We start from the raw sequence: 27,580 nt of genomic DNA on the forward strand, positions 1-27,580 counted from the left end.
TCAGAGAGTTACACCCGTGTTTTGTTTTTTGTTTTTCCTTTCTTTTCGCCGTGATTAATACCCCTGCCGTACACAGCCTTTGATTTCAGATGTCCCTGGTTACTTTACATTCTAAAAACGTCCGGGTCAGATTGACCAAGAATTGGGTCCCATCCGGTATAACCCTTTTCCAGGTCAAATTATGACCCAGAAAGGGTCAAATATGACCCCAAAATGGTAAAAAAATGACCCGAAAGGGTGTCATATTTTGACCCAGAAAAGCGTTATACCGAATGGGACCCAATTCTGGGTCAATCTGACCCGGAAGTTTTTAGAGTGTAGTTTGAGGATTCAAGTCAGGGGCATCGATAAAGGGGGTGGAGGTGTCACACCCCATGAATCAGTTTTGTCGGCAAAATCATGGAGCTGCCAGCAAGACTGGAGAAGGAATGGGAAAGTGGAGGTCATGCAATTGTAAGGTCGGGGAAGCAGACTACCAATACACTCATCAATTTTGCCGACACATTTAGGTAAACCAATGAGCTTGGGTTTGGTTTAGACTGTTCAAGCAACCGCCCATGATTCTCATTTTGTTTGCTAAGAAAACCTGGGGTGAAGAAACTGATGGAACAACTTACACAAGACGTTGGACTAGGTCATAAATCAATCTGTTGCTTTGTAGTTGAACCTCCCTGATTTTTTACGTTATTATAATGTGTACTGTTATTCTCCCGAGATATTGATATTGAATTTACAGAATCTCGATTCGTCGGGCCTTTGTTTTCAGTGCTACAACTTAGACAGCACGGACGGAGGTCAATGCGAGACTCAATACGCTGTACACAGAATGAGATAATTGGGAGGTACAAACAATCAGATAAACTCATGTCAAGTCTTATGTTTAGATTAGTTTGCGTTGGTTATTTTTAGCTATATAGTTGTCTCATTTGTACTACGAGTGTCTTTTCCAATAGTGGTGTTTTTTTTGGTACATAAAAGACTAAATATAGCGCGGGTATCATTAGTATGGAGTGTCCATTGTTCGAAATGGCGATGGAAATCAAAATAAGTACGCTAATTTAACACCGAGTGTTTATTCTAAAATAATTGTACCCCGGGGCTGGTATCAGCGGTCCGGCCCTGTAGCCCAGATGCCGTTTGATAATGGACCTCGTTGTGGTACATGATAACACGTTGAAGGTGCCATATTTGCGACGAATCTGGCTTGGCCTCAGTTGGGTGCATTTTTTGCAGCTTCTGCTTGAAATGATCAATACTGTGCCTGTAAACACTCGTCAGAATTTGTTTGCCAAACGTAATTTTATTGAACGTCACTTGGTCCCCCCAAATTCGCTGGTGGCGCAAAATTATTGAGTTACCTAATGAATTCGTGCGTGCTTTCTTTCAGACTGTCCGGCAATGAATGGAGAACGAGAGAAGATATTGAAAATGAAAAGAAAACAAACCAGAACAAAACGAAGAAACCATCTTTTACTGCTAGGGAGGATCAAGAACCAAAATATTTGGGGCCAGACTTTTTGGAAGGCCTTTTTTTTTAAATGCAACACTTAAGGCCTGCCAGAGGGGTGAGGTTAAACAGGGTGGGGGTGTTTTTCATGCATTCTAGGCAAGAAATTTTGGAACGAAAATACCGAAAACAAATTATCTTTTCATTACACTACGAAAAAAAATCCTCTTTGAAGGGGATACGGACATCCTCCCCCTCCGATCTGTCAACTGACTTGGGAAAAAAGGAAGTAGGCCTACATTAGGTCTATACAATTCAAAATTTAAGCTTCTCCTAGATGATATTCCTTTTATAATATAACAATTGGTAACGGGACATCACACTGTCAGACGAACATTGCCGGGACCGTGTTTATCAAAGTGTTTGAAGTCAACCTTTGGAGCCCAGAAAGGATTGCGATAAAAGCCATTCCATTGCGGGGTTCATCACAAGGACACAATCATGTCATTGGAACTGTGTATTGAAACTTTAATTCCTCATTTTCACGAAACTGAAAAATATTAATTTGGATGTCCGATTATAGACAATAGTCATATCGTTCTTGTCAAATTTTTCAAGGATATTAAAACACGCGTTTTTCATGATCTTTTATGTGTCTGGAGTTGTTTGGGTTATAATTTGACCGGATGATTTCTGGGTAAGTTTTAACGATTCCCATAAATATAATTGATGTTACCTGCTATCAGATGTTCCAGTTAAAGATATGAGTGACTAAAATTGGCAGTACGGCCTGAAGACGAAATTAAGGCCTGGAAAGATTTTCCAAATCGACGTGATTTTTTTTCTATCATGAAGTGGTTGCCACCAAGGATGTATTCCAGAGGTTAAAGTGACTTGTATCTCCCTGAATAAATAATGTTTTGTAACAGTTTCACACGATTACACTGGCATTGTATCATGGGCGACGCGTTCGTCGGTTGCTCGGAACATTTTCAAGAGGACAGTCCTAATTCCAACCGTTTACAGACGGCCACTCATCACCTAATCTTCACGGTAGCTGGGGAACGATGTCCACCAGTCGTGCCCTGACTGCCCCAGCCCACGATTCAAATATCAGAGGCATTAAAAGTTGGTTGATTGGCTGAAAAATGGGCTGGCAAAATTGAGAACATTCCTACAATATGCACGTAATGATGGGGATCACAAGACCTTTCATCCAATGCAGAATATTCTGCCACGTCACGGTTCAGGCTCAGAAAATAGGACCCTTTTGCACTTTGAGTACCCTTCACTTGAAGATGTAAGGGAAAATTGGTGTCACCATGAAGCTGTCATTATCTGCATGTTATTTAACATCAAAGGAAATGCACTGTGATGCAGAATTGGGCCGATTAATCTCCACCTTGTAAACAATGCGGTATGATAACATCCATTGTGATGACGTTAACTCTTTACATGCAGGTAATTCTCTCCATTGGGGCTAAATCCTAAAACCAACAGCTTCCGATAAGAAAACACAAAACCCAGACCGTTATCCAAATTAGACTAACCAAGACTAGTGTGAGAGCGGGGAACGATGTACCGAGTCTTAAGGAACAAAATGTTTTGTTCTATAATGTTTCTTCTATAAAAAACTTTATTTAACCATAAAACCTCCCATTCAATCAGTGAACCAAATTTAAGGAATGAAGGATGAATGTGGCAAAAGTGCATTCAAACACACGGAATTATATGTGAGTGTGTTCCGAAAAGTCAGTGAACTAATTCTCCAAAACCACCGTGAGACAAAAACACGGATTTCACTATAAATGGACCAAAGAATGCAACTTTTTTCATAATTAAAACATCCTTCCGTAACTGAATAATAATGAAAATGCACTGGTAAAGGAAAACATTGCATTAGGGGCACAAAATTTAATGACAATATGCCTCATAACAACCGATAACAATCGGCGCTGCTTGGTTGGGACTGTCTGATTGTATGTCATGGCGTTATCAATCAAGGACGTTGTCTCGCACTGGCGAAGGTGCAGTTGTCAGGGAGGTAAGAAGAATAGGGAGGGGGGGCTTCAGATAGGGGCGGGGGAATACATAAGTATATTGAAAATTTTTCTTACTCAATCTAGAAATATTAGCACGGTTTGCTGACTGATTTCAGGGGAAAAATGGTTAACGTTGACACACGACCTCTTGCTTATTATGTCAAGTGTCTGAATATCAGTTGTAGTTTCTGTTAAGGGGTAAAGGCCCGGGGACGATTGGAGAGTTGCATTCCCCCCCCCCAGCTTAATAATGTTGTAATAACTGTACACGGCGAACTGGATGAAAATATTGAGTCCAGGGTCATTAAATGTTAAAAAGCCTCAACACTGAAGGCATTGCATCTCTAAATTGTAGACCTTTTCAGGGTTGAACATCCTGGACCCTCGTCCCCATAGGGCTTGGCATGCTGCAGAAAATAAGCACCCCCCGAAAGCTAGTTCGCTCAGGGTATTGACTAAAACATATTAAACAAAAACATCCTCTTTCACCTTCTCCTAATTTTGGCACCCCTTCCAATGAAGATTTTGATCAACTAGCACCTGCATATACTACAAACAATTCAGATTTTGCTACAAATGTGGTTTATTTCCATCAAAGAATGAACTATCTGGCGGAACAGGGACTTTTTTTTACACTTCCTTTTTACATTTTATGAGAGAGGCAAAAACAACAGCAAATAATCTTGTGCCACTTAAGGTGTTCGTGAAATCTTAACACATAGTAACAAAATGCATTCCAACCACTACAAAAAAATTTCTAACTGCATAACCAGAACGACATGCTACTTGGATAACTCACAGGTCTAGCACGTTTTCCTGAAATGTACCGAGAGCCTAAGGCGGTGACATAGTTACAATGAACATGAAACCAAATTAGTATCTAGTTATATGACAGAGGTAGCAACATAAAATCTAAATTTACAACCGTATCTGCAGAACTTAACACAAATTTCTGCATCTGGCGTGTTTTCATTTGAGGCATTTCCAAAACCAAACAGGAAACAGTTAACGACAGAATACTGACGTTCCACTACTTCAGAAACAAATGGAGTTTCATGCATGGCGAGTAACACCTTCGCAACTAACGTGAATTTATATAGACCTTCCCAAGTTGAACTGTTGTGCCACATCTGGACTTTTTGGCGCAACATGAATTTCTGTTCTCTTTTTTTTTCTGCAAATAACTTGTGATCTCGTATTCTGCTGTGGGACAGAAAGGGCTGCAGTAAATCAATCATAACTCACAAGTTGGGTTTTTTAACGAATAGCTTTAAGAATCGGCCAAAAGTCCAAGACTGTGTGGTTGACTAATAGCACAGCTCTGTGTTCTTCTAATAAAACAAACAAAAGAACCAAAAAACAAAAGACCGGGAAAAACCAAACAATAAAACCCCAAACTAAGAGTCACGGTGGGAGGGCTGTACAGTCCCAGGTCCACCGCAACCCCTGTGACCATGCAGATCCAGATCTGAGACGGCACTGTTACACTAGGATATCGAAATAATCCTTCTGAGTTCAAAAAGTCGAAGACAATAGCAACTGTTATACACACCAGATACATTCAAAGCGAACACTCTTGGCCAAACTTTGCATATGCTTTAGGTAAATACTTTCTCGTCTTCAAAAATGTTAGTGTGGTCATCATCAAGTACACTCAATTCAGTCTAACTCGTCTCCTCAAGGTTAAACCCCTAAGCCTTTTCCCATCTCTCAATTCGCTGACTCTCAGATCTGACACAATATATATCTCCTTGCTTTGGTCATGCCCCTTCTGATTTTGTAATAGTTTACTGTCTCACGCGCATATAACTGGAACATGATTTCTGTACATACTGACTGAATAGAGTAACAGCTGCGTGCAAGTCTGCAGCATGAAGCCACTACAGATTAACTCTTTCGACAGAGTAAAATTTGCAGGCCGCCTGACCCCAAACTGCACAGCTTAGAAGACGGCCTCTTATTTTCTGTTTAAACTTATTTTTACAAGATTAAGTTTCGAACAGTTTGAATTTAACATGTTGGGATTCATTTTAATATCTCTTAAAATGGCGTAATTTCCGGCCGTGCCAAAGGCAAAAACCCTGTAACGTTTATGCCATATTAAATGGGATTCACAAACACTGCAACATAAAAAATGCACATATTGAGAAATGTTTGTGTGTAATTTGGATTTGTGACATGAATGCTGCAGAATTCATGAAATACTTTAAAAAGAACACACAACACACGTGGTGAGATCAAAAGCATCACAGCCTGTAATACGCAACAGTGGCACCGTACTACTTGCTCATCAAGTCAATGGGTAAGCTTTAGCTACAGGGTGACTGGGTGATGCAACAGCTATACATGTCAGGATTGTGTGATGTATGTACAAGCAGAAGTATGTACAGAAGTATATAGAGACATACACATACTCAAATATCGGAGTGGCACACCATTGCTAAGTTTGGTCAGCTCGCACTGAGTCAACCACTGTCGATTTGGTCTGGTACCCAGAGAGCATTTTTGAAAGGCAAAATGAACCACTGATTGACCAATGATCACTGATCAGACTTGCTGGCCTGTTGTACGAGCCCGTGCTGCCTAACACAAACAGGGACTGGTTTAATTCACAGAGCTAGGATTACTCGAGCGGCAAGGCTGCTGCGCTGCCCTGCCCTGCTCATACAGATGTGATCTCATGAGGTTCTTGCACCGACCAAATGCAGACACTGCACTGAGGCTGAAGGGAATTCAGAATGCAGCAGGTATGATATACATGTACATGTACTTGCTGAACTATATGTGCAAGACTTATCTCTGAAGCATCTCTCTCTCTTTCAAAGAAAACATTTCAAGGGAGCAACTGTATAATCCTTCAATAAAATCCTTTCCCCTGTACCGGTTTGACACAGTTGGACTGTCATCTGGGCATTGTTTCCAAGGTGATGCATTTTAAACTAAAAACTGTCCTAAATTCAACATGATGCTTTATTACAAGACACTTGAAGGCCAAATTAGAACCTAAGGCAGAGTTATGGTATCAGAGGCCTGCAACACTAAAGCAGCCGTGATGCTACAAAACCACAGGAAATAAAAAGCGACGGATAGGGAAAGTTGCTTTCAATGCTTTGACCAAGCCCCTTAACTGACTGTTGCTTGTGGAAGCATAAAGTACGGGTAGGTTCTCCAAAGGTAACATTCATTAGTTTGAGGGCACACGTATGAGTGATGTGAATACATGAACATTTACTTGTCTGTACTAAAACATATTTACACAGCTCAGCAATTCGATTTGAATTCAAAAATTCACGTGCAAAAATGTCACACAATGTCTCAATGAATGACAAATGGAGTCACGTTTAAATTTGTGACTGCTAACTTGTAACTACACACCATTAGACTTTATGCAGAAACAAGACCCCCCCCCCAAAAAAATCCCACCTACTTTGGTAAGACAAGCCGAGGCCTAAGTTCTGGTTGCTGGCTTTGTTTTTGTATTCATGTAAAAATACCTATGTTCTGTGCATTTTCAATTCACCTGATGGAATACACTATGCCACACTGGTACAGACAACGCAGAATGTACATGTGCGTGTCCCTTCATCGGTTCTCATGTGTGGGCTGAATGGTGCTGTCTCCAATAAACAGGTCAAGTCCACACACTGTAGTGATAGTACGCTCAATCAGTGCATGAACAAGCACCACCTACCTCCTACCCATCAGCAGTTAAACTAGGCGTATGTACACAGAAAATACTGTACAATAATACTGAACTGTTCCTGTACAATGTACTCGAGTCCATGTTTGACTGACCATCCCTCGAGGTAGCCTACCCAATCCAAGGGAGGCTAGTAAGGTGGGGGGGTGAATCCTTCAATCCAGCAAGTTTGCCAAGTTGGTTGACTTCCTAGATTTAGCACGGTTTGGGCTGGATGATCAAAATTCCCACCTATTTTTTTGTCTCATAGAACACACACCTACGCTTATGATACAGTTGGTTAAAATTGGAGACTCTTCCACTGGGGGTGGGGCATGGATGGGGGATGTGGTAATAGTCAGGTGATTTAAAATGTTGTACCACCACTTTGTGAAGTACAACAAAATGGCTCAAGGTCTATATTGAGTGGAATCTTAAAGTAAACACATGCATGGACATTCCTCAGTGTTTCTCCAAAATTTCCCTAAACTTATGGAATTCTTAACTAAATTAATGATTTCTGATATACACACGCAAAAGGGTGGTTTAAAATATCTCTAATGATTCATCTGCACTTCAAGTAGTTCAGTAGTTGATGAGCAACACACAGGACCTCAAAATGAATGATAGGAGGTGTTAATCATTAATTGACACAGGATGGGACAGTATAAAACCTTGTAATTTGGAACTGGATGGTACCCAACCAGACATACATGTAGCAGAGTGGAACATCTATTTCTATTGTGAGCAAAGCACTTGCAATGGACCGAATAAGTTAAAGTCGAGCAATCAACAACTAATCAGGGGATATGGATATGTTCAGGCATTGCATAAAAATTTCTTATTCTTAATCAGAAAAAGTGAAAAACCTACGCTTCGGTATAACCTCAGGATGCCTTAATCCCAGCAGTGTCCCAGTCATAAAGACGTAAAAGTGCTATCAAACTTGGGTATCAGTTTCCACACATTTTTGTTTTGACTGACAAGCTTGTCATCTTTAACCCTAACAGCCCTGAATCCTCCAATTTTAATGTGATTTTGCACACACCCTAGGGAGTTAGGGTTAATGTAATTTAGCCATGCACAAGTCATCCGCACTCCATTCCAGCCAGTATTTTCGTTAAGAAGTTTCGTTAAGAGTTTACTTTTGACACAGGGAAAGTGACAGTCAGCCATACATACACTGTATATTGCCGGCATTTGCTGCATTGGTGGCATTTGCCTGCTGTCCTAATTTGATGTGCATTTCAACTTGTTTCCAACAAGCAACAGTTTTAAAATAACTGTTAACCCTCCTATGGTTTTACAGCACAAATGTGCACAAATGCCCACAGTCACTGGTGAGCATGTAGTTTCTATATGGAACTCAAACATGCACAGGTTCAGTGTGTACACAGTAGGTTGTCAGCACAAAATGACCCAGGGTCTTTTGTGCAGTCCTCTTCACTGCATTTGGTTTACAGCACAATTATGCACATGAAACAGTGAAGCACAGTTCTTGAGCAGCACAAAAGTGCAATCTGATATTCCTGTGAGGGACAGTTAATGCAGTGCACAACACAACACAGCTGTGCTTCTTTGAGGTGTTCACCAAATGACCAAAAAAGAGTGACTTCAGCATAGGAGGGTTAAGGGAGCCAGTCAAGTTTTGTCTTTGGTATGCCAATTACTTTCATTTTTGGGGGCACTGTTTATGTTAACTAATCTGATACTGATAGCTTGTATTCCAAATAAACATCAGCCATAGGATTTAACAGTCAAACCAACATCAGCTGAACTGTAGGCAACACAGGGTACTTATGGTTCTGGACACTTCTGGGATTAAAGGAATCATTGGTTTAAAACTAAAAACACCTTCCTAAAAACAACTTTTCCAGCATCAGAATGCTGCTATGTACGGACATCTAGTAACTTAAGAGGGGACTGACAAACTGATGTATGCACACAAAACGAGAACAAATCGCCTTTCAAATGCACTGGCCCTGCGCCAACCCCTTACATCTCGCCTGGTCAGTTTTTCAGCTTGCTGTATGGCTTGGCCAAAGCAGCTGCATCATCATCCAATGATCTCAGCAATGAGTCCTCATCTTCTGCAGTAAATGATGGGGAGGATAACGACACATACTGGACCACCTCATTCCCTGGATGACAAGGAGACAAGCACTTTGATTTTTGTACTGACAACATTTCTTTCACAACCCCCCCCCCAGGTCGTAGCATCTCCTAGTATTACACATTCAAACTGTGCAGCCTATATCAATTCAGTAGCTGAGTCACAAAGAAATTTGGAGGAAAAACCAAACAGTCATGTTCTACTCCATTAATACTGTCTTCAGCCATCGTAGCTACATGTTGATAAGTTGGAGTACTGTACGAGCCAGACAGGGTAGGACCACAAGTGACGCTGTACAACTCACACCAGGCCATGAAGTACAGTGGCATATTTGTTTTTTGTCCCAACTTGCATTCAATCATCTTGACAGTTAACCCTAACCCTTCTCAATCCTCCAAAATCCTTTGGGTGGTTTTGGAGGATTGAGGGTGAATGGCAAAAGTGCATGGCTGATTGCGAAGGATGCCATGAGTGAAGGTCATGGGTTAGACCTTGCGTTGTTCTTGCTCAGTCATACATAAATTCAGCCCGATATTTCTTTTGAATCAACGGCATTGCTCAAGAATGCCATTCGCAGTTCCTCAACATAATGCCAGGAACTGCCAGAGGATTTTGAAGGATTGAGGTAGTAGGTACACCTCCAAGTAACATTTACAAAGAAATTTTGGAGGATTTTGGAGGAGTGAGGGAGAATCCAATATTTTCACCCCCCCTAAAATGGAGGATTCTGGAGGATTGAGAAGGGTGCCTAGTAAAAAGGGCCAGGGGGAGTTAGGGTTAAGAGTAGGATAGGGATCACACATCTCACATTTCCTTTTCTCACCTCTGACATCCTCTTGATTGTCTTGGCTCCCACTGCTTTGGGGAATAGAGCTAGTCAGGTTTGGAAACAGATCCTAGTCAGTCAAGAAACAAAAGGATTCTAGTTGAAACCAAATTATTTTGCCTGAGTAAAGGCCAGTTCATGCTTGGCATTAAAGCAAGCATGAACACAATTATGTAACGTCAAATCAAATATTCACGCTGCGAATTTGCAGAGGGCAAATTTGCTTCAAATGTTTTGTGGCGCCAAATTTGCTTTCCCATTTGCCTGAAGTGTGAATAAGCCCTGAATAGCCATCTTTTGAGAATTCAGTGTGCATTCTCTTCAGAGTAGTTTAAGGGTTGATTTTTTGGTTTTGTTGCTGTTGTTCCCTGCTCTCCCCCCCACATTTTTTTATTGGAAAAAATTGATCAATTTATGAAGAGGCCTTGGTGACTATCAGGTGTGGAAATCAGACTGAAGATTTAGCTGCTGGTTCGTACATCTCCACGCAACTCCAATGGTGCCTTCTATGGACAGTTCAATAATAGTCTGTACGCTCTATTTGCTGCAACTGCCAATGCACTGATGGGCAGGTGGGATCCACTTTATTCATTTTTGGGGGGCTGGTTCCCTGCCCTTATGCCTGTGGTAGCCATAGTGTCCCATGACCAGACCAATGGGCTTTCTAAACTGCCAAACTGCTATGACATTTGCAAACTAGAGCTGATGCTTGGTGTCCACAAATGTACGACTGCTATATTTATCAACAGACTAACTGCCGAGCCAGTATGAAATCTTAAAATTGTTTGGTTTAATGAAAGAGAAGTTTACCCTAGCCATAATTCAGTTCTGGGAACAAGGATCAACATCACATGTAAACTGTCGTGGTCCAACAAGCTCCGACAAGGGCTGACCTTTGCAGACCTTCTATTTTTGGCAATAGAGGTTACCAAGCCTACACTGTTTTCTTAAGAGGCAGAGGGGATTGTCAGGCTAAGGAAAAAGACTGCAATGTCTTATTTCAAACTATGCTACAGAGGGTGCAGAAATGCATGGCAGCAGTGTTGTGCAGTGCAATGCAGCTTAGCCACTTAAAGCGGCACTGACATACCGTATCATTGGTTTTGTCACCTGAGTCTGAGTTGAATATCTGTTGAAATAAAGAACGAAAACCACTGTAAGTCAAGACAGTGATGTTTGAACTTTAATTCTACAGGTAAGCAGACCGGGTAAGTCATCCAAACTTAAACACTCTTCCTGGCCTGTCATGAATATGTCTCCACTGCCCTGACATATTTAACCTGACATGAAAAGTGACAAAGGAGTGCTTTTGACACAGTTCAACTGAAGAGTTTGTGACTTTCCTTTAGACGGGGCAACTGGTGATGGACTCAACTACAACTGTAATTAACAGCTTATTTTATGCCTGACTTTTTACAGGCCAAACCAAACTTTGACTGTTGACACTAACACATGATTATTTCACACCCAAAACTTTCCTATTCGATCAACAATGTCTCACAGACTTTGGCCACATTTGGAAATCACCATGTGATCATACCTCATGCCATCATGTGCATCCAGGCTCCCCCAAGGCTTGTGGTGCAGAATCCCTCAGTACTACAAGCCTGGGGTGACACGTCAACCCATCTGTTACCCTGCACTCACTGCCCATGCAAAGCTCTTTCAATGTTTGCCCATGTTTGGACGTGTGCGTACTCCATGCCAAAACACGCAAGTGTGCTCTTGTGATGTGTCTTCAGAAGGGATGCTGCATTTCAGTAACAGTGTGCCTTCTCCCGTCCAAAGCCAAGTTTGGGCTAGGGCTACGTCCGAAAAGAATCAGCTATGGCTCAGATTAGCACCAGCAACAATGGAAACCTGAAGGGGCACGCCTTTTGTGCTGCTGGCTGTGGCCAAGTCTGTCTCAGACACACTCCACTTACTACCCACCTGCATCAACGAATCCATGTCAAAATTGTAGGCTCCCGTGCTGCCCATGGATGTCAGCATGTTCTGGATTAAATCCAGGTTTTCCTGCACTGTGTTGACATGCTCCCCAATCTCGCCCCTGGTATCAAGGGAAAAAAAGGGTCAGGAACTTTGACAAGCATTAAAGTGCTGGTCTCTGTATGATAAAATTATGACAAAGTCACAAATGAGGCCAACATATCAGAAACTTCCAGTTTCCAGCGTCATTCTCAGCATATTTTAGCTCCCCAAGCCAGTTGAACACCTTATTTTGCTCACATTAGAGAAACTTTACATCTCAGGGACATAAACGGGAGCTCTCTCAATCCTCCAAAATTCTTCGGACAGTTCTGGTTGAGGTTGAATAGCAAAAAAGTCTCGCTGATTGCGAAGCATGCATTGTGTCAAAGTCTTTGATTAGAATGGGTGTTGTTTTCTGCTCAGCCGTGCATACATTAAGTCTAGATTATATGCAGAGTTGATTGTATAAAGTGCCATTTTGGTACCTTCTAGAATCTAACCCTCTCCCGGTTGCCAACAGCCAGTTTCATTTAGTTGAAACAGTTTCAGTTTCAGGATATATCACATTTGGGAAATAAATCTTTCACATGTGGAATCACCTACACTGCTCCAGGATACTGTCTCTATATAATGATGGGAATTTCGGGAGTATTTTGAGAGATTGCGGCAGTGGCAACCCCTCTAATGAACACAGTCAAGAAACAACAGAAAATTTTGGAGGAGTGAGGCTGTTTCCACGTTTTACACGGAGACATTTTGAGGATTTTTGTCCCTAATCCTGCGGATTAGGGACAATGTATAACCACTGAAGGTTTTAGCCAGCAAGATGTCCAAATTTAAATAGTAAAAATCTACTCATTTTGCTGGCTAAAGTGCAGTCTGACCACAAACACAAATCAGAAGAAATTGCTTTTATCACATCCTTTTGGCTGGTGATTGGGAAAATCCTCGATAAACTGCTAAGCAGCTTTTCTCACGTCACAACTTTTTTCTTTTAGTACCAGCTTACCTCTGCTCCTCATGTGACAGCATTCTCTTCATGATAGCCTTGGAGCCAGAGCTGGCTGTTGTCCCCAATGAATAATCTGTGGTCTGACCCAAAGATGATCCTGGGCTATTTCCAGTGACATCGGGCACCTGACTGTCGTCGTCCTCTCCATTGAACCAGGCAGTCATACCTGAGTCCACCTGACTGTCGCCTTCTGACAGCGGCCAGTCCGTGCTGGCATACATCCCGCCATCCCCACCACCGCTTGGGGGTGAGAGGTTAGCACTGCCAGGTTCCAGGCTAGCTGGTGATGTCACGATGGGTGAGGCGGCTGTGCCTTCAGCAGCAGTGTCTGCAGACGCGGGGGCGATTTCCAGCTCAAACAGGGACGGGTCAAGGGTGGCTGGGGTCAGATCAGACACGGCAGCCGTCCCCGGCTCAATGCCAGGGCTGGACAAGGGCTGGCCGGTGGCTGCCGGGGCATCAGTAATGTCTGACAAGACAGCCCCGGAGGAGAGAACGTTATCTGTGGACAGGCTGACCAGACCTGAGTCAAATGGAACCTGAAATTTTGAAATAAGTGATCGCTCAAAGTTTAAAAGATGCAAAGCATGGCTTGGAACTGGAATCTGATGATTTTGACTTGTTAACCCTGCTGCTATTTAACTTAAATTTCATAACAACATGCAAAGCCATATGAAACCTTCTATTGAAATGTTTATGGTGTTAAAACTGTGAACAAGTCTACACACATGTACTGATTATGTCAATAATTGAATACTCTCCTACAGAGCTTTGAATCTGTTGTCCCCTCCTAGCTCTTGAGAAAGTGCGTATGTAAACAAAGTGTGATGTCCTCAGTGCATTGGAAAACTGCAGTGTCCTAAAGCACCAAGGAAATGTGAAAGGCTTTGAAAGGAGATCTGTATCACTTGAAGGGACTTTTAAGGTGTTCACAATAACTCTATGAGCAACTGTTGAGGCTAGTGTTCTGCACTAGTCGGGTTCCTACTTCTTCCTTCAATGGTTCATGATGCAACAGAAGGTCTGGGAACTCGCCACATCACTCTTCTTAGGTCGTGACTGAGTTACTTGCCCATGACTGGGAATAGACCTCTACCATGGGGCAGCCATCTTGCTTTTCTACCATTCAAACCAATGTAACCAAACTGAAGCTGAAAAGGAAAATAGTCTGTTCCCTTTTTTCAATAGGTGAACTTGTGTTACTACTGCAGTGGGTCTACAGGGAACAAGACAAACATGGCAACATCACGATACAAGTCTATAGCATCTTTAAAAGCTGTTAAATAGTGGCTGCAGCCAATACGGGCATTTCACAATAGTGTGCCTCCAAGAGTTTGCAATGCACTGGCAAATCATAATGCACAAAATCCGTCGACCCAATGCGCGTTTGGAAAGGGTCGACAGATTTCACACATTGTGATTGGCCAACACCTTGCAAGCTCTTGGAGGCACACTACTGTGAATTGCCCATATTCCCACAGACTCGTGTTACACTGCCAGCCATGGCCAAATAACTTGGACATGGCTTAACACCCAGACCCTCGTTAGTGCAAACATATTCAACGGAGACACACACACACGCCTGACAGGTGGAACTTACAGATTCAATGACTTGGATGTTGTCTCTTGGGCTGGCCAGTCTGGAGTATTTGGGTTTGCTGGGGTCTTGGGCTGGCTCTATCATCAGTTGTCTGTGCAAATTAATGACAACAGTAACAAATTAATGACAAGATTTTGAACTATGTAAATTGCAAGGGTGAACAGTGGTGAACATGCACAGGTTCAGCGTGTACACAGTTGGTTGCCAGCACAAAATGACACAGGGTCTTTTGTGCAGTCCTCTTCACGGCATTTGGTTTACTGCACAATGATGCACATGAAACAGTGAGGCACAGTTGTTGGACAGCACAAAGAAGCAATCTGATATTCCTGTGAGGGACTGTTGGTGCAGTGCACAACAAGACACAGCTGTGCTTCTTTGAGGTATTTACCAAGTGACCCAAAGAGTGACTTCAGCATAGGAGGGTTATTCTGTGTGAGAAAATGGAAAAGTCCCGCCTTTCTGGGGCTACTTACTGTAGGCCTGTGCCGGGTACCCGGGTACCCGGGTACCCGCCCGTCGATTTCAAAACCCGGTTCCATTTTTCCGGGCCGGGTACCCGTAAAAAAGTAAATAAATTAGGAACAAACATTCATGCATAAAATGTCTGTGAAATTTCTTACTGAAGGACAGACTTCATGGAAAACCACCGTGCCGATGAAAATCCGGTCCCGCGGTCATACATGAAACTTGAATTCGGAGATCGACAGCTAATTTTTTTACCCACTCCGCCCATTGCACCGCAAGTCGTTTTCCTAGTTCCGAAATTTCCTAGTTCACAAGAGCGAAAAAAACACTAAAATTCACGGGCGATAGGTCACTCGCTACGTGTGATTTTAAATATTTCTTTAAATTGAATAGTCATATAAACCTTTGCATCTAATGTCCGCTTAATCAAAATGACTTTTTTAGAGTTGCCGTTTTTGTTAATTTAGCGAAAACTGCAAGCTTTTCCCCACTCTCGGATCGCGCGGCGTTACCACGCAAAGTCGTTGCGAACTCAACTACACGGGCGCAGCAGAAATGTATGTGACGTATGGGTTCGTCAACTGTGCGGCGCGGGGAGGATAACGTTGATAGCTCACTGTACAGTTTAAAAGTCGAGTCAAACCGTACGCAATTTCTACCTTTTTAATTCATTAGAATTCTTATTTTTCATCTAATTTTCTCAAAATTAAAAGATTCTCTATTAGAAAAGAAACTTTTTACAATGGTTTTGGCTGAAAATGGATTTTTCGTGTGGTTACTTTTTATTTGTGAAGACGTTTTTGTCTCGATCCTAAACCGATGCAGAACTAGGAAAGGTGTCATCATCACTTTCGTCGATCGATCCTGTGAATCCAAATATAAAAGCTTAGATTTTGAAAAAAAAAATGAAGTATATCCAAAACACAAAGTTGACTTCTGACCATATTTCACTCGAATTTGAGGATTTTTTAGCTGCAGTCTTACTGAATAATTTTCGCGATCCGGAACTAGGAAAATGACTTAACCAAACCTATATGAACAAGAGACCGAAGGAGTTTTGTCTTATGAGGGGGGAGCGCTGTTGATGTACACTTGCATGACTGTATTTGTAACTATTAAACCCTGTCGGCCTAAATGACTTTTATACAGAATAAGTAGTGCTTACTGTTTGAATTAAGAGTATTTTTGTCAAATAAAACAATATGAATGAAAATTACTTTATGTCGGGATTGACGACGAAGCGAGAGCGGATTGTGTAATATTCCTGCGGTACTACTACTGGGACTCCACACGGCGTGCGGTAAGTAGCGATCACGCACAAATTGTGCGGTTGATCGGCCTCTTTTATAATCAAAGCACTAAATGTGCGCTACAAACCCAAAGAGTCAGAGAACCAGTTTAGTTAAGTTTTATACCAAGAAATATTCCGTTTCAAAATTATTTTTAAATTAAAGCAACTTGAATTTCCTCAGTGATTCAGCGGAACTGTGGATGAGGAATTGACCAAAAAAGCAGGAATGATTTTTTTCTGTATGTACTAAAGCATTTCAAATCGAAGTATTTTTTCATTCAAAAAAAAAAGGAAATGTTGACAGGTGCAAGTCATAATACAGTCGGCCAATCAAATATCACTTGTCGAAGTACTTATGCATTAAAATCTCGACAATTTGAACCTCAGGGGAATGGAGTTATCCTGAAAAAGTATTTATAAAACTAAACCACTTCATCGTGGTACGTACCTTCGTGTGGCAAAACTTTCGTATCGCTTAGTCATTTAACAACGTGGAGCGCTGCTATTTTTTTCACTTGGGCTTCCTTATGTGTGGTCACATGACCTTTCTTTTTACGGTCACATGGCTGCTGCAGTGTCAGCGATTGGACTGCCTGAAGGGGACTACAATTGGGCCCGCGTTGCAATCAGGTTAGTTTCAGCGTCTTGAAAGCCAGGATTACACAGTTGCAGCTACATGTACGTTGATTTATGCAACGTGCTGGTCCTCGTCAGAAAAGAAATGAACTTGCGATGACTCCTGACCCTATCTAGACTTCCGATGCTTTCAACGCCGTTTGAAGCATTTTGGTGGCGGTTTTTTGAATCAGAAACTTCAAAATAAGTGGATGTAATGGTGTGGGCATTGTTCGAGTTACGGTGGTATTTTTGTACATAAAACTTTGAGCCTTTTAACCCGTGACGTACATAGCACTGATCTGGTCCGCACGTGACACGACCAGCGCTCACCATTCGTGCACGCCACAGGCGTTCCGCGTGTCCGTGGTCATGCAGCATCCGGGACATTTCCTTTGAGCGTTTGCAGGTGCGTATATCTGTACGTGGTTTGCAGCTCTGTTCTTTTTTCTGACGTTTCCCGTGAAGATTTGTTTTTCTGTTTCATACACCCACACAAAATTTGAAAACTGAAGGTAACAATTTCGTTTGATAAAAAGGTAGGAGAGATTATCTCCGACGTGTAGAACAATGTTCTGCTTGCTTCCTAGGTACCAAAAAGAACCGTGTTTCGGGCACATGATCCACCGGGTTGTGCGCAATGCCATTATCAGGCGATCTCTTTTCCGGGTACCCGGGTACCCGATGTTAACAAAAAACGGGTACCCGGTTCTAAAAATACCCGCAAATGCACACCCCTAACTTACTGTTTCCTCTTAAGTCCCACTGGTTTGACCATTGTGAGTAAGAACTGGAGGAGACGACTGACAATCTTCTGTTGTTTCTCATGACGCTGACGCAGATAAACCACCTCACGCCAGAGAATCTGGTTCTCCCTAATGTGAAAAACAAAAAAAAATTTATATCTACTCCACGCAAGGATTTCCTGTGTAAAATAACATAGAGGAAGTCTACATTCATCCTAAAGCTTGAGTAATTCTTACTGGGTCTGGATAACACACAGTGGCTTGACAAAGCCTGTGGAGGTTGGGGGTGTATGGTGGAACACAGTCTTGGAGTTTCACAAATGTGATTTGTGAGAAATGTTACACAAGTCTTAAACAAATGACCACTCAGAGTCGGCGTTTGAGTAGTCCAGCTTCATAAAGGATTGTGGATGTGGTCTCTTGTCAATTCAAAACTTTGTATTTTTGACCAAAACACTGGGACAAGTGTGACGTGGAATAATATTATCTGCAACTTGTTAAAGGAGATACTTGTGTGCAAATTAAGGGATTTATTGAAAATTGCTGTTTCAAAATCAACATGAAAAACTGGTTGTAATCATGGCTTCTAGGGAAATCCTCTCTTAAAAAAAAGTTGATTTGGTAACAACACATTTTTAAACAAATACATGTACATCTTCTCTCTTCCCTAGAATATACTTTAAACATGAGAAATAATATCTGAAATATGATCAAACTAAATAGGCCTTCTGGGAATTGACACTGTAGCATTATCTAGCCAGGGGTTAGATAAGAGGAAAGTGAAAAATCCATGAAATAAGTACCCGATGGCTTGAGGGCCCCATGACAGTGTAGGGTCTTTAATATACATTTGTGTTGGCATAAAGGCACTCCTTGTGTTCTATGTTATATTTTATATGTAAAAACACCAAAATAATAAACCAGGATTTACCAGATTTTAAAGAAATTGTTTGGTAAATCCTGAAATCAGGGAAAACCTGATGAAAAAATACTGGTATCAGGAAAAATCCTGACAAATCTCACCCCGTCTAGCTTGGCGCTAGGGAAACTTTAAGAAAATCCAGCACAGACAGAATCTTTATGGCAACCCTTGTAGGGCAAAAATAGAAGTTCCTATCACTGGAAAAACACTGATGGATTTACTCCAAGAACATGAAGAAAAGAGAGGTTTTCATGTTGGTGAAGCTACCCCTTTCCACTTCCAATTAAGATTTCGCCCAACTGAGACTCAAGCCTCCAGAAACTGACCATGACTCTTGAATTTCACAATTCAATTTGCAATGGATTTCTAAACTCCCTGAACCCCCCTCCCATAAAAATTCCTTTGATAGCACTGGTTTTTAACCCTAACCTTCCCTAACCACAGAGAATTCAACACCAGAAAAGTGTGTGAGTTTGTGGCGTTGGGTATTGGTAGCTTACTATCTGGTGTTTAATTTTGTGTGAATGGGTACTGTGGGCCTGCATATACCCTGTTGAATTTTGACTGAACGGGTACTGTGGCCCTCTCACTTTTTACCATCAAGAATTTCAAATGTGTACTGTATTTTTAAAGATTATGTAATGAGAGAAAGCTTCCCATTGAAATGATAAGTATGATAGTATGTAGTATTATGTAATAAATACCATAACAAGGACAATCTTTCGTTTCTGACCACAATGATCCCAGCAGCCGGGGATGGATATGCAGCATGATGGTGTGTGAGTTTGTTTGAATAGGTACTGCCTGTCCATACTCTTTGTACTGTGCAATGGACCTGCTGTACCCAATCAAACAAAATCACACAGGTAAAGACCTGTTGAAGTCTGTGGGATTGGGTACTGTTGCAGCGAGAGTGCTGTTGAAGTCTGTGGGATTGGGTACTGTTGAAGCAAGAGTACTGTTGGAGTCTGTGGGATTGGGTACTGTTGCAGCAGGAGGCACAGTTGAAGTCTGTGTGATTGGGTACTGTTGCAGTAGGACGTACTGTTGAAGTCTGTGGGATTGGGTACTTTGAGGTACGAGTGTTTTTCCAAGGTGTTGAAGTTTGTTTGATTGGGGAAGGTTAGGTCCAGCAACCCTTGGGTGGTTAGGGTTAATACGAGTGAATGTGGGAAGACTGTTTTTAAACTGTACGGCATTTCCCAGGTGTAGGCACCTGGTCTAAAGGGTCTGCTAGGTTTCACGTAGCTCAAACGGTCACCAACAGCCACAGCACTTTGAACTGTAGCAGTGCCTGCAATAAATGACTTTCCTTCTGGAGGCCAAGATCTGAAAGAAAATCTCCCACCCTTGGATCTTGTGAAGTTCTGTGGGATTTGGGATCAAGGATTCGGCTCACCTCTGTATAGCATCCAATGCGCCGCTGATGTTGTCCTGCTTGCCCTTCATGTCCTGAACATCCGTCAGAATCTGATGCACGTCATCCAGCTTCAACTTGCTCTCCTCTCGTGTCGACACCTAGTGGGAGGTGATGAGACCATTATTTGACACTGTGAGGACAATCACCGTAGATTAGGGACACTAGAAAGAAAACTTAGTCTAGCGCTTTCAAACTGGCCAGCTAAAGACACCAGTCATCGCTTTGAAGTACAGTAATGTACCGTGCAGAAAGCAATGTTGAGCGACAGATTTGATGTCAATTTGGCACTGTTATTTCTATAAGCTGTACCGGGCTCATCAATGTTTGTAAACTGCAGAAGGTTGAAGATTGTTTTCCAGTTCAAGGGACAATCACCGTAGATTAGGGACACTAGAAAAAAAAATTAGTCTAGCACTCTCAAACTGGCCAGCTAGAGACACCAGTCATCGCTTTAAAGTACAGTAATGTACCGTGCAGAAAGCAATGTTGAGCAACAGATTTGATGTCAATTTGGCACTATTACTTCTATGAGCTATACCGGGCTCATCAATGCTTGTAAACTGCAGAAGGTTGAAGATTGTTTTCCTATTCATCCGTCATATTGAAAAGAGACCCCTGTGCTCACAGTGTGCAATGAATGTGTGACACAAATTAAGTCGGACTTGTAAGATCTTGAAATAAACTGGTCTTCTTCAAATTTAAAGCTTTAAGTGGCAACTGGCAAAGAAACATCTGGCCACATAATGACACAAATTTCCTTTGTACACAAGTTACTCAGATACTGTTGCATCAAATACTTGAATACAGACCTTTCGTTTGATATTATCCAAGAGCTCCGGTCTTCCTTTGACAAAGTTTGGGTGCTGGAACTCAATTTCATCACTTTCCATCTTCAGAGATCCTTGCTCCAGATTAGCCTTCTTCCGGAAGCCATCTGAAGGGGAAAACAAGACAGAGTGACCTTGTTTAGTACATATGCTAGAGTGGACCACTTTAGGCTGCCTCCAAGCATGCTTGGAAAATGCCTCCATAGATCAGTGACTTGTAGCGCTCTAAAAATGTACACACTAAAAAAGAATCACATTACATAGAATCGAAAAAGGATCTGATTGGATTGTGTAGAATCCCAGACAATATTGCAAGAGTATTGATGAGAGTGAAGTTTACTTTACACTTAAAGCATGCCACCATTTAGTTTAGCCAGAAGTAAAAGGTAAGAAAAACAACCTGCACAAATTTCACTTGATCTGAGATTAACAAATTGGTACTTACACATGTTAAGCTGGCGAATGAAACTTGCCATGTTGCTGTGTTTGAAGAACTTTGGCAAGATTTCCTTGGCAAAACGGGTCTGGTTTTGAACAACGAAGCTATTCCCAAACTTGATGGAAAAAGGATCAAATCAGTAAGAGAAAAGTACATAAAACAAAAAGCAATGCAACCAATTGTGAAATGTGACTGAAGTGAAAGTTACGACATTCATGCAAAGAATGAATTTTGATGCCCACAGGAATTTTTGAAAAATGTGCATCTTTTCGTGAGTTCTGTCAGCTCTGTGTTCTGTAGGTCAATATATGAATCACGACTTTCCACAAAGTATCGATGGCTGATATACATGTACTACTTTAGGGAAAAATTAGTGATGTCCGTATATGGAACTCTTACTAGCATACTTAACCAAAGCTCTGAATGAAAAGTCAGGCAGAAAGTGTTTTTGGTCATGAGGAGGAACTCCATATTTATGGACACCACTTGACACTCATTTTGTGAAAGGGTTAAGATGGGAAGGAGAAATGAGCAACTCCCTGTCTGCGAAATATCTCATATGACCTGCGCCTCCAATAGCCTCTCTACTGTCTGGCTTCTCTTGCCGGCCCTTGTTTAAAACTGATGGCAGAGATGTGAAAGGCGAGTTTCTGGCGCCTTAAACCAAATTGCTCCAGGCAGGTGAGGCTCTTAAGCCATGGGAGGCAGCCCACCTAGGAGAAGGACAACTCTGATAACAAACTCGGGTAGGTAGAGCTCGTTAGCCTGGGTCATCAGCCTGCCTAGGAGAAGTACATCTCTGATTTCAAACCCACAGTCAAAACCACGGCTGTCTCGCGGCCTTCCCGCTTACGGGAGAGACTTTGGGAGTAAACCCTGAGGAAAAATCCAGAGCTGGAGTCCCTATGGTGGTTTGCTGGTGCATGCATCATCGTTCTGGCAACTCCTGCGTCGCCCTGGTGCCAGGCGTACTAGCTAACTTTTCCCCTAGACCACACCAGCAGCAAGGAGAGGAGGTTCTTGCCACATGGGCAGCAGCTAGTCCTCCCAATTACTTTGCCCAGGCCTGCACCTGGAAAGGTCACTCCAGCGTCGCCCTTGGTGACGGCACAACACGGAGGGTGGCAGTTACCAGTGATAAGCCATGGCTCGTTTGGCGAAGAGTGCCGGGCGCCAGGGGTTACCCTCGACGGTGGGAGGAATCCCTACATTCCACTGGGCAGTTACCGCATGTCTTAATCTGGGAAGCCCCAGGACAGTTGGGTACTGCCTGCCATAACCTGTTTGCTCCATTGGGTGCCTGGGGCTAAGGGAAACCAACAGGCAGGTTGTAAATCCATGGACCAAGCGACAAGAAAAACAAAAACTCTCGCAAAAAGGTTCCAGCCTTGATTGCAAGCTGGAACGTGAGGACAATGTGTCCAGGTCATGACTGCGATCCACAAAGTGTGACTGATCTATGCAAGTCGGCTGTGATAGACAAAGAGTTGAGCTGTCTCTGCATCGATGTGGCCGCCCTCCAGGAGACCAGACTGCCAGATGACGGTTTCCTGCGTGAGCGCAATTACACGTTCTTCTAGCAAGGAAAGAGTGCCGAGGAGGCATGCATTCACGGGGTGGGCTTCGCCATGAGAAAAGTGGAAGCAGGTGTGCTCCGCCCACTTCCAGACGGGGTGGGAGGTGCTGGGGAAGATGGAGAAGAGGAATGACATTCAAGGCCAACTGGTAGGTGATGGAGCCGGTGGTGGAAGCAAAGCGGAAGGCACGCCTAGACTACACTAACAACCCTTGCCAAGCCACGCGGAACGCACTGAGAGCCGCCCGCAGCAAGTGCCAGCAGACAGCCCGACGCTGCACCAACAACTACAGGGTCCAGCTTAGTGAGAGGATCCAGTGCACAGCAGACATGGAAAACATAGGCAGTATGTCCCCCTCAGACCAAGACAGGGGAGCACATCACCGACCAGCGGCAGCAGATGGAGCAGTGGGTGGAGCTATACCTGGAGCTCTACGCCACACAGAACGTCATGTCGGACGCAGCACTTAATGCCATCCAGGAACTACCAGTGCTGGATGAGCTGGACGCCGAGCTGACCGAGGAGCTGAGCACGGCCATACACCGTCTGTTGACCAGCAAGGCTACTGGTGAAGATGGCATACCCCCTGAAGTCATCAAGAGCGGGATGGACGCACTGCTCCAGGACCTGCATGAGCTGCTCTGCCTGTGCTGGAGGGAGGGCTCGGTACCAAGGGACATGCGCGACGCCAAGATTGTGACTCCCTACAAAAACAAGGGTGACCGCAGTGACTGTGACTCTCTACAAAAACAAGGGTGATCGCAGTGACTGTGACTCTCTACAAAAACAAGGGTGATCGCAGTGACTGTGACTCTCTACAAAAACAAGGGTGATCGCAGTGACTGTGACTCTCTACAAAAACAAGGGTGATCACAGTGACTGTGACTCTCTACAAAAACAAGGGTGATCACAGTGACTGTAACAGTTACAGGGGTATCTCCCTACTCAGCATTGTAAGCAAAGTCTTTGCAAGAGTCGTATTGGCCCGGCTGCAACAACGATGACGGTGTGTATCTACACACAAGGTCTGACGAGCGCCTTTTCAACCTTGCCAGACTTCGGGCGAAAACCAAGGTCAGGAATGTTACCATCAGGGAGGCCCTCTTTGCCGATGCAGCCCTCACGACCCATACCGAACCAGCTCTGCAGCGACAGGTGGATTGCCTAGTATGAACATGCAGGGAACTTGGTCTTACCATCAGCCTCAAGAAGACAGAGGTGATGGCCCAGGGCACTGACTCCCCTCCATCCATCCACATCGAGGACTATGACCTGAACTCCGTCAGTCAGTTCTAGTACCTCGGCTCAACCATTTCCTCCAACTTGTCGCTGGAGCCAGAGATCAACGCCAGGGTAACCAAGGCAGCAGGGGTAATGTCCAAGCTCCAAAAAAGGTGTAGTCTAACAACAACCTGACCGACAACACCAAGATACAGGTGTACAGAGCCTCTGTCCTCAGCACCCTGCTCTACTCAAGCGAGGCCTGGACAACAGATGCCGCTCAGGAGAGGAGGCTGAACAGCTTTCACCTTTGTTGCCTTCAGCATATCCTTGGTATCCGCTGGCAAGACCAGATTTCTACCATCAAAGTACTCGAGCAGGCAGGGCTGCCGTCCATCTTTGCCCTCCTGACCCAGCGCCACCTGCAGTAGTTCGGACATGTGTGTCACATGGACGCTGGCTGCATCCCAAAGGACCTGCTCTACGGTGAACTTGCAGATGGTGCTAGATGTCGCGGTCACCCAGCGCACTGCTTTAAAGACTCATGTAAGCGTGACCTGAGAGGCGCTGGCATCGATATCGATACGTGGGAAGGACTCGCCGATGACCTAGGAGCCTGAAAGTCAGCTGTCCGAAATGGAGTTGAGCAGGCAAAGACCAAACGCACCTACTCCCAGAAGCAGAAGAGAGCAAAGCGCAAGTCCAACTCCACAGACCAAGCAGCCTCAGCCTTTGTCTGCCCAGCCTGCTCCAAAGACTGCCACTCCCTCATCGGCCTGCATAGTCACAGGAGAAAATGCAGTACCCGGCATTGACCCATCAGCGTGCAACCATCGACTCTCGAGATCGAAGGAGGCCAAAGAGAAGAGACTTGACACCCAGTCTACAAACCCTGTGAGACTGGTCTGAAAAAATCTAAGGGTTTCTTGAATGGTTGTAGTTGAGACCATCACATGACCATGAACAAGACCAGTCACAAGTAACAGGTTGCAGTTCATTTCAATAGCTTATGACTGGAATTCAGACTAGAGGTCTTGACTGGTCTTGTAGTTGTCTTATGGTGTGTTGATTGCAAAACTAGGTTCCTAAGTAAATTTCCTAGTGGTGACCATAGATGGATTTCTTTCTAGTGGTTACACAAATAAGTTAACTCGGTCTCAAGTTAACTCAGTTTCAAGTCAACTAGGTCTCAAGTCAACTTGGTCCCAGGTCAACACGGTCTCTAGTACAATGTACATAATTGTGATGTACACGTAGATCTCGAACTGGGACTAGACTGTCATTCCGTACAAGCAGCAATTAATATTTCTGAGTGCTTGGTGCTGAGGCAGGCGCACAAATAATGCCATGTTAATCACAATTATTTATTCAACAAAAAAAAAATGCAAGGATTAATTTCCGTTTATTCATTCAGAGTTCACTGTTAAGTCAACCCACACCATAAGCCTTATTGCAAATACTGCATGGATGATTTGGCACGATAGAGAGGCATGGTGGAAAGGAAAAAGGAGCAAACATTGCCCCTTTTTCCTTCCCACAATGCCTTTTTACCATTGTGCAAAATCACCCATGCAGTATTTGCGATAAGGCTTGTGCATGGGATTAAACTTTGTGGGTGCAACGATATGTCAAGATGATTGTGCAGATTGATCTTAACCTTATTCCCTACCCTGTGTTCAAAAGTTTTAATGTAAGGCCATAGGAATGAATATCCTGGATTTCTGTCCACCGCTCGCATACTGCAGAAACAGCTACCAAAAGATTTCCATTTATTATTTCAGAAAAATCATTTTTCCCATCGGGAATGGTTGAAAAATAGCAGCAAAGTAAATTGGGAGTTTGTAGTGCCCCTGCATACAAATGATGAGATGGACTGAGAGCTACATGTACCCTACTTTCAAGGTTGGTTCCCTTTGCATGATCACGATCTCGCTATTGATGTGCGGTATGTACACCAATTAGTGAATAATGGAAAAAAGCCTCATGGGTTTTCAAAATTGTCCAGACGGAAATCCCGGATGCTCATTCTCATGACCTCTTAGTTGCATTTGTTGTAAAGACCATGCTGACTTGGGACCGAGTTGACTTGAGACTGAGTTGTCCAGGGACTAGCCCCCTTATTTTAACCCTAACCCCCTAGGCTCCTGCACTAGAAAGCATACTGAACCTCACAAAATCCAACAGGTTCATGTACTTGTCTATGTACTTGTACATGCAGGTTAGTGTACCAAACCTGATAAACTCCAACAGAATGAGCCCGTTGGAGTCTGAGTGATATGGTATGGATGGGTCTATGCAGTGTAGGATGACTTGCATTGAACAGTACCAAACCTGACAAAATAAAGCATAGTCCAACAATTGGTATAGCAAGTCAGACACTGCACACAATGACTCCTGTGTGTCCCAACTCACACAGAATCCAACACCATCTCCCTGGGCCTTTCATCCCAAGTCTCACAAAATTCAACAGCAGGTTCCTAAGGTACGGTATCAAACCTGCCAAAACCTGCTGTTGGAGTATGGCAGGTTTTGGGCAGTTAGGGTTAAAGATGGCGACTGTGACAGCGAGCCCGTTAGAGTGAATGGATAAAGGCAAAAAGACTGGAAAATACCTGAATAACATGAGTGAAATCATTCAATAAATGGTTTTTAGAAAGTGGAAAGGTCAAGGATCATGTTCTTGTGCAAAAGAAATTGTGCCCACGATGATAAGTTCAATACGCCGACACGAAATTGCATATACGGGATGTGTGGCTAAGGATGGATCGGGAGTGAGAGTCCGTGCCACACTAGTGGGGCTATCCAGGGACCAAATTGGCCTCGGAGTTGCCCTTCACCCGAGATTTCACTGTTTACACTGGTTTATGCACTGCAAATATCTCCCACATCATATCAAAAAGATTTCAGTTATTTTTATCATGTTCATGATGTTGCAGCAAAGAATTAGGGAAACATGTTAATCCCTGTACAAAGTCAATAGTGGGTTACCCCTTTGCCGGATGCCCAGTCGTACGTGAGTGCAATGTGCATATTCATAGATGGCCCATGGCCCTAGGTCTAAATTATGGAACAACCTCCGTCCGACACTTACAGTGCCCCATCCAATAAGCTCATTTGTCTCTGCATCCTCAACCAGCAGCCACAGCTTAGCCAGAAAACCTGGCACACTCGAGCTTGGGCCATTCACTTCCTTCTTCTCCATGGTAGGCTTAATAAAAGTTAGTCGAACACTTTAGTTTTTCACAGCAAATTTTAGCCCACGTCCCGCACAATAAACGCCATCTTGGAATTGTCTCTTCTGAATCGCCATCCATGGGCCATTGTATTAATAGGGGTGTAATTTCCTAAAATCAGTGGTTATCTG

The 27,580-nt window shown here is 43.3% G+C and overlaps 1 protein-coding gene across 3 annotated transcripts; it reads right to left on the reverse strand.

Annotated features, from left to right (window-relative positions):
* Positions 1-4,048: 4,048 nt before the first annotated feature.
* Positions 4,049-27,527, reverse strand: LOC110975712 (heat shock factor protein-like). Of its 3 annotated transcripts, none has more exons than XM_022228418.2 (11): positions 27,308-27,527; positions 21,425-21,533; positions 20,962-21,086; positions 20,132-20,250; positions 17,811-17,939; positions 14,691-14,781; positions 13,088-13,629; positions 12,040-12,157; positions 11,198-11,236; positions 10,105-10,177; positions 4,049-9,309 (listed from the first exon to the last, which is right to left on the reverse strand). In XM_022228418.2, exons 1-11 carry the CDS (start codon positions 27,416-27,418, stop codon positions 9,179-9,181), a joined length of 1,587 nt encoding a protein of 528 aa, XP_022084110.1. In that variant the 5' UTR covers positions 27,419-27,527; the 3' UTR covers positions 4,049-9,178. The 3 variants fall into 3 exon arrangements, with proteins under 3 accessions (XP_022084110.1, XP_022084112.1, XP_022084111.1); XM_022228420.2 differs by lacking the exon at positions 27,308-27,527 and adding an exon at positions 27,205-27,261; XM_022228419.2 differs by lacking the exon at positions 11,198-11,236.
* Between the last annotated feature and the right edge of the window lie 53 nt (positions 27,528-27,580).

Source organism: Acanthaster planci, linkage group LG06, assembly GCF_054643075.1.
Source record: "Acanthaster planci isolate LZ-2023a linkage group LG06, COTS_SCS, whole genome shotgun sequence".
Lineage (NCBI taxonomy): Eukaryota > Metazoa > Echinodermata > Asteroidea > Valvatida > Acanthasteridae > Acanthaster > Acanthaster planci.

Excerpts from the sequence above, each read along its gene's own strand:
- LOC110975712 (XM_022228418.2), bottom strand. The coding sequence starts at position 27,418 with ATGGAGAAGAAGGAAGTGAATGGCCCAAGCTCGAGTGTGCCAGGTTTT. Across the intron at positions 10,178-11,197 it reads GTGACAAAACCAATGATACG|GATCTGTTTCCAAACCTGAC; the intron begins GTATGTCAGTGC and ends TTGACTGACTAG. Across the intron at positions 9,310-10,104 it reads CAATCAAGAGGATGTCAGAG|GGAATGAGGTGGTCCAGTAT; the intron begins GTGAGAAAAGGA and ends CTTGTCATCCAG.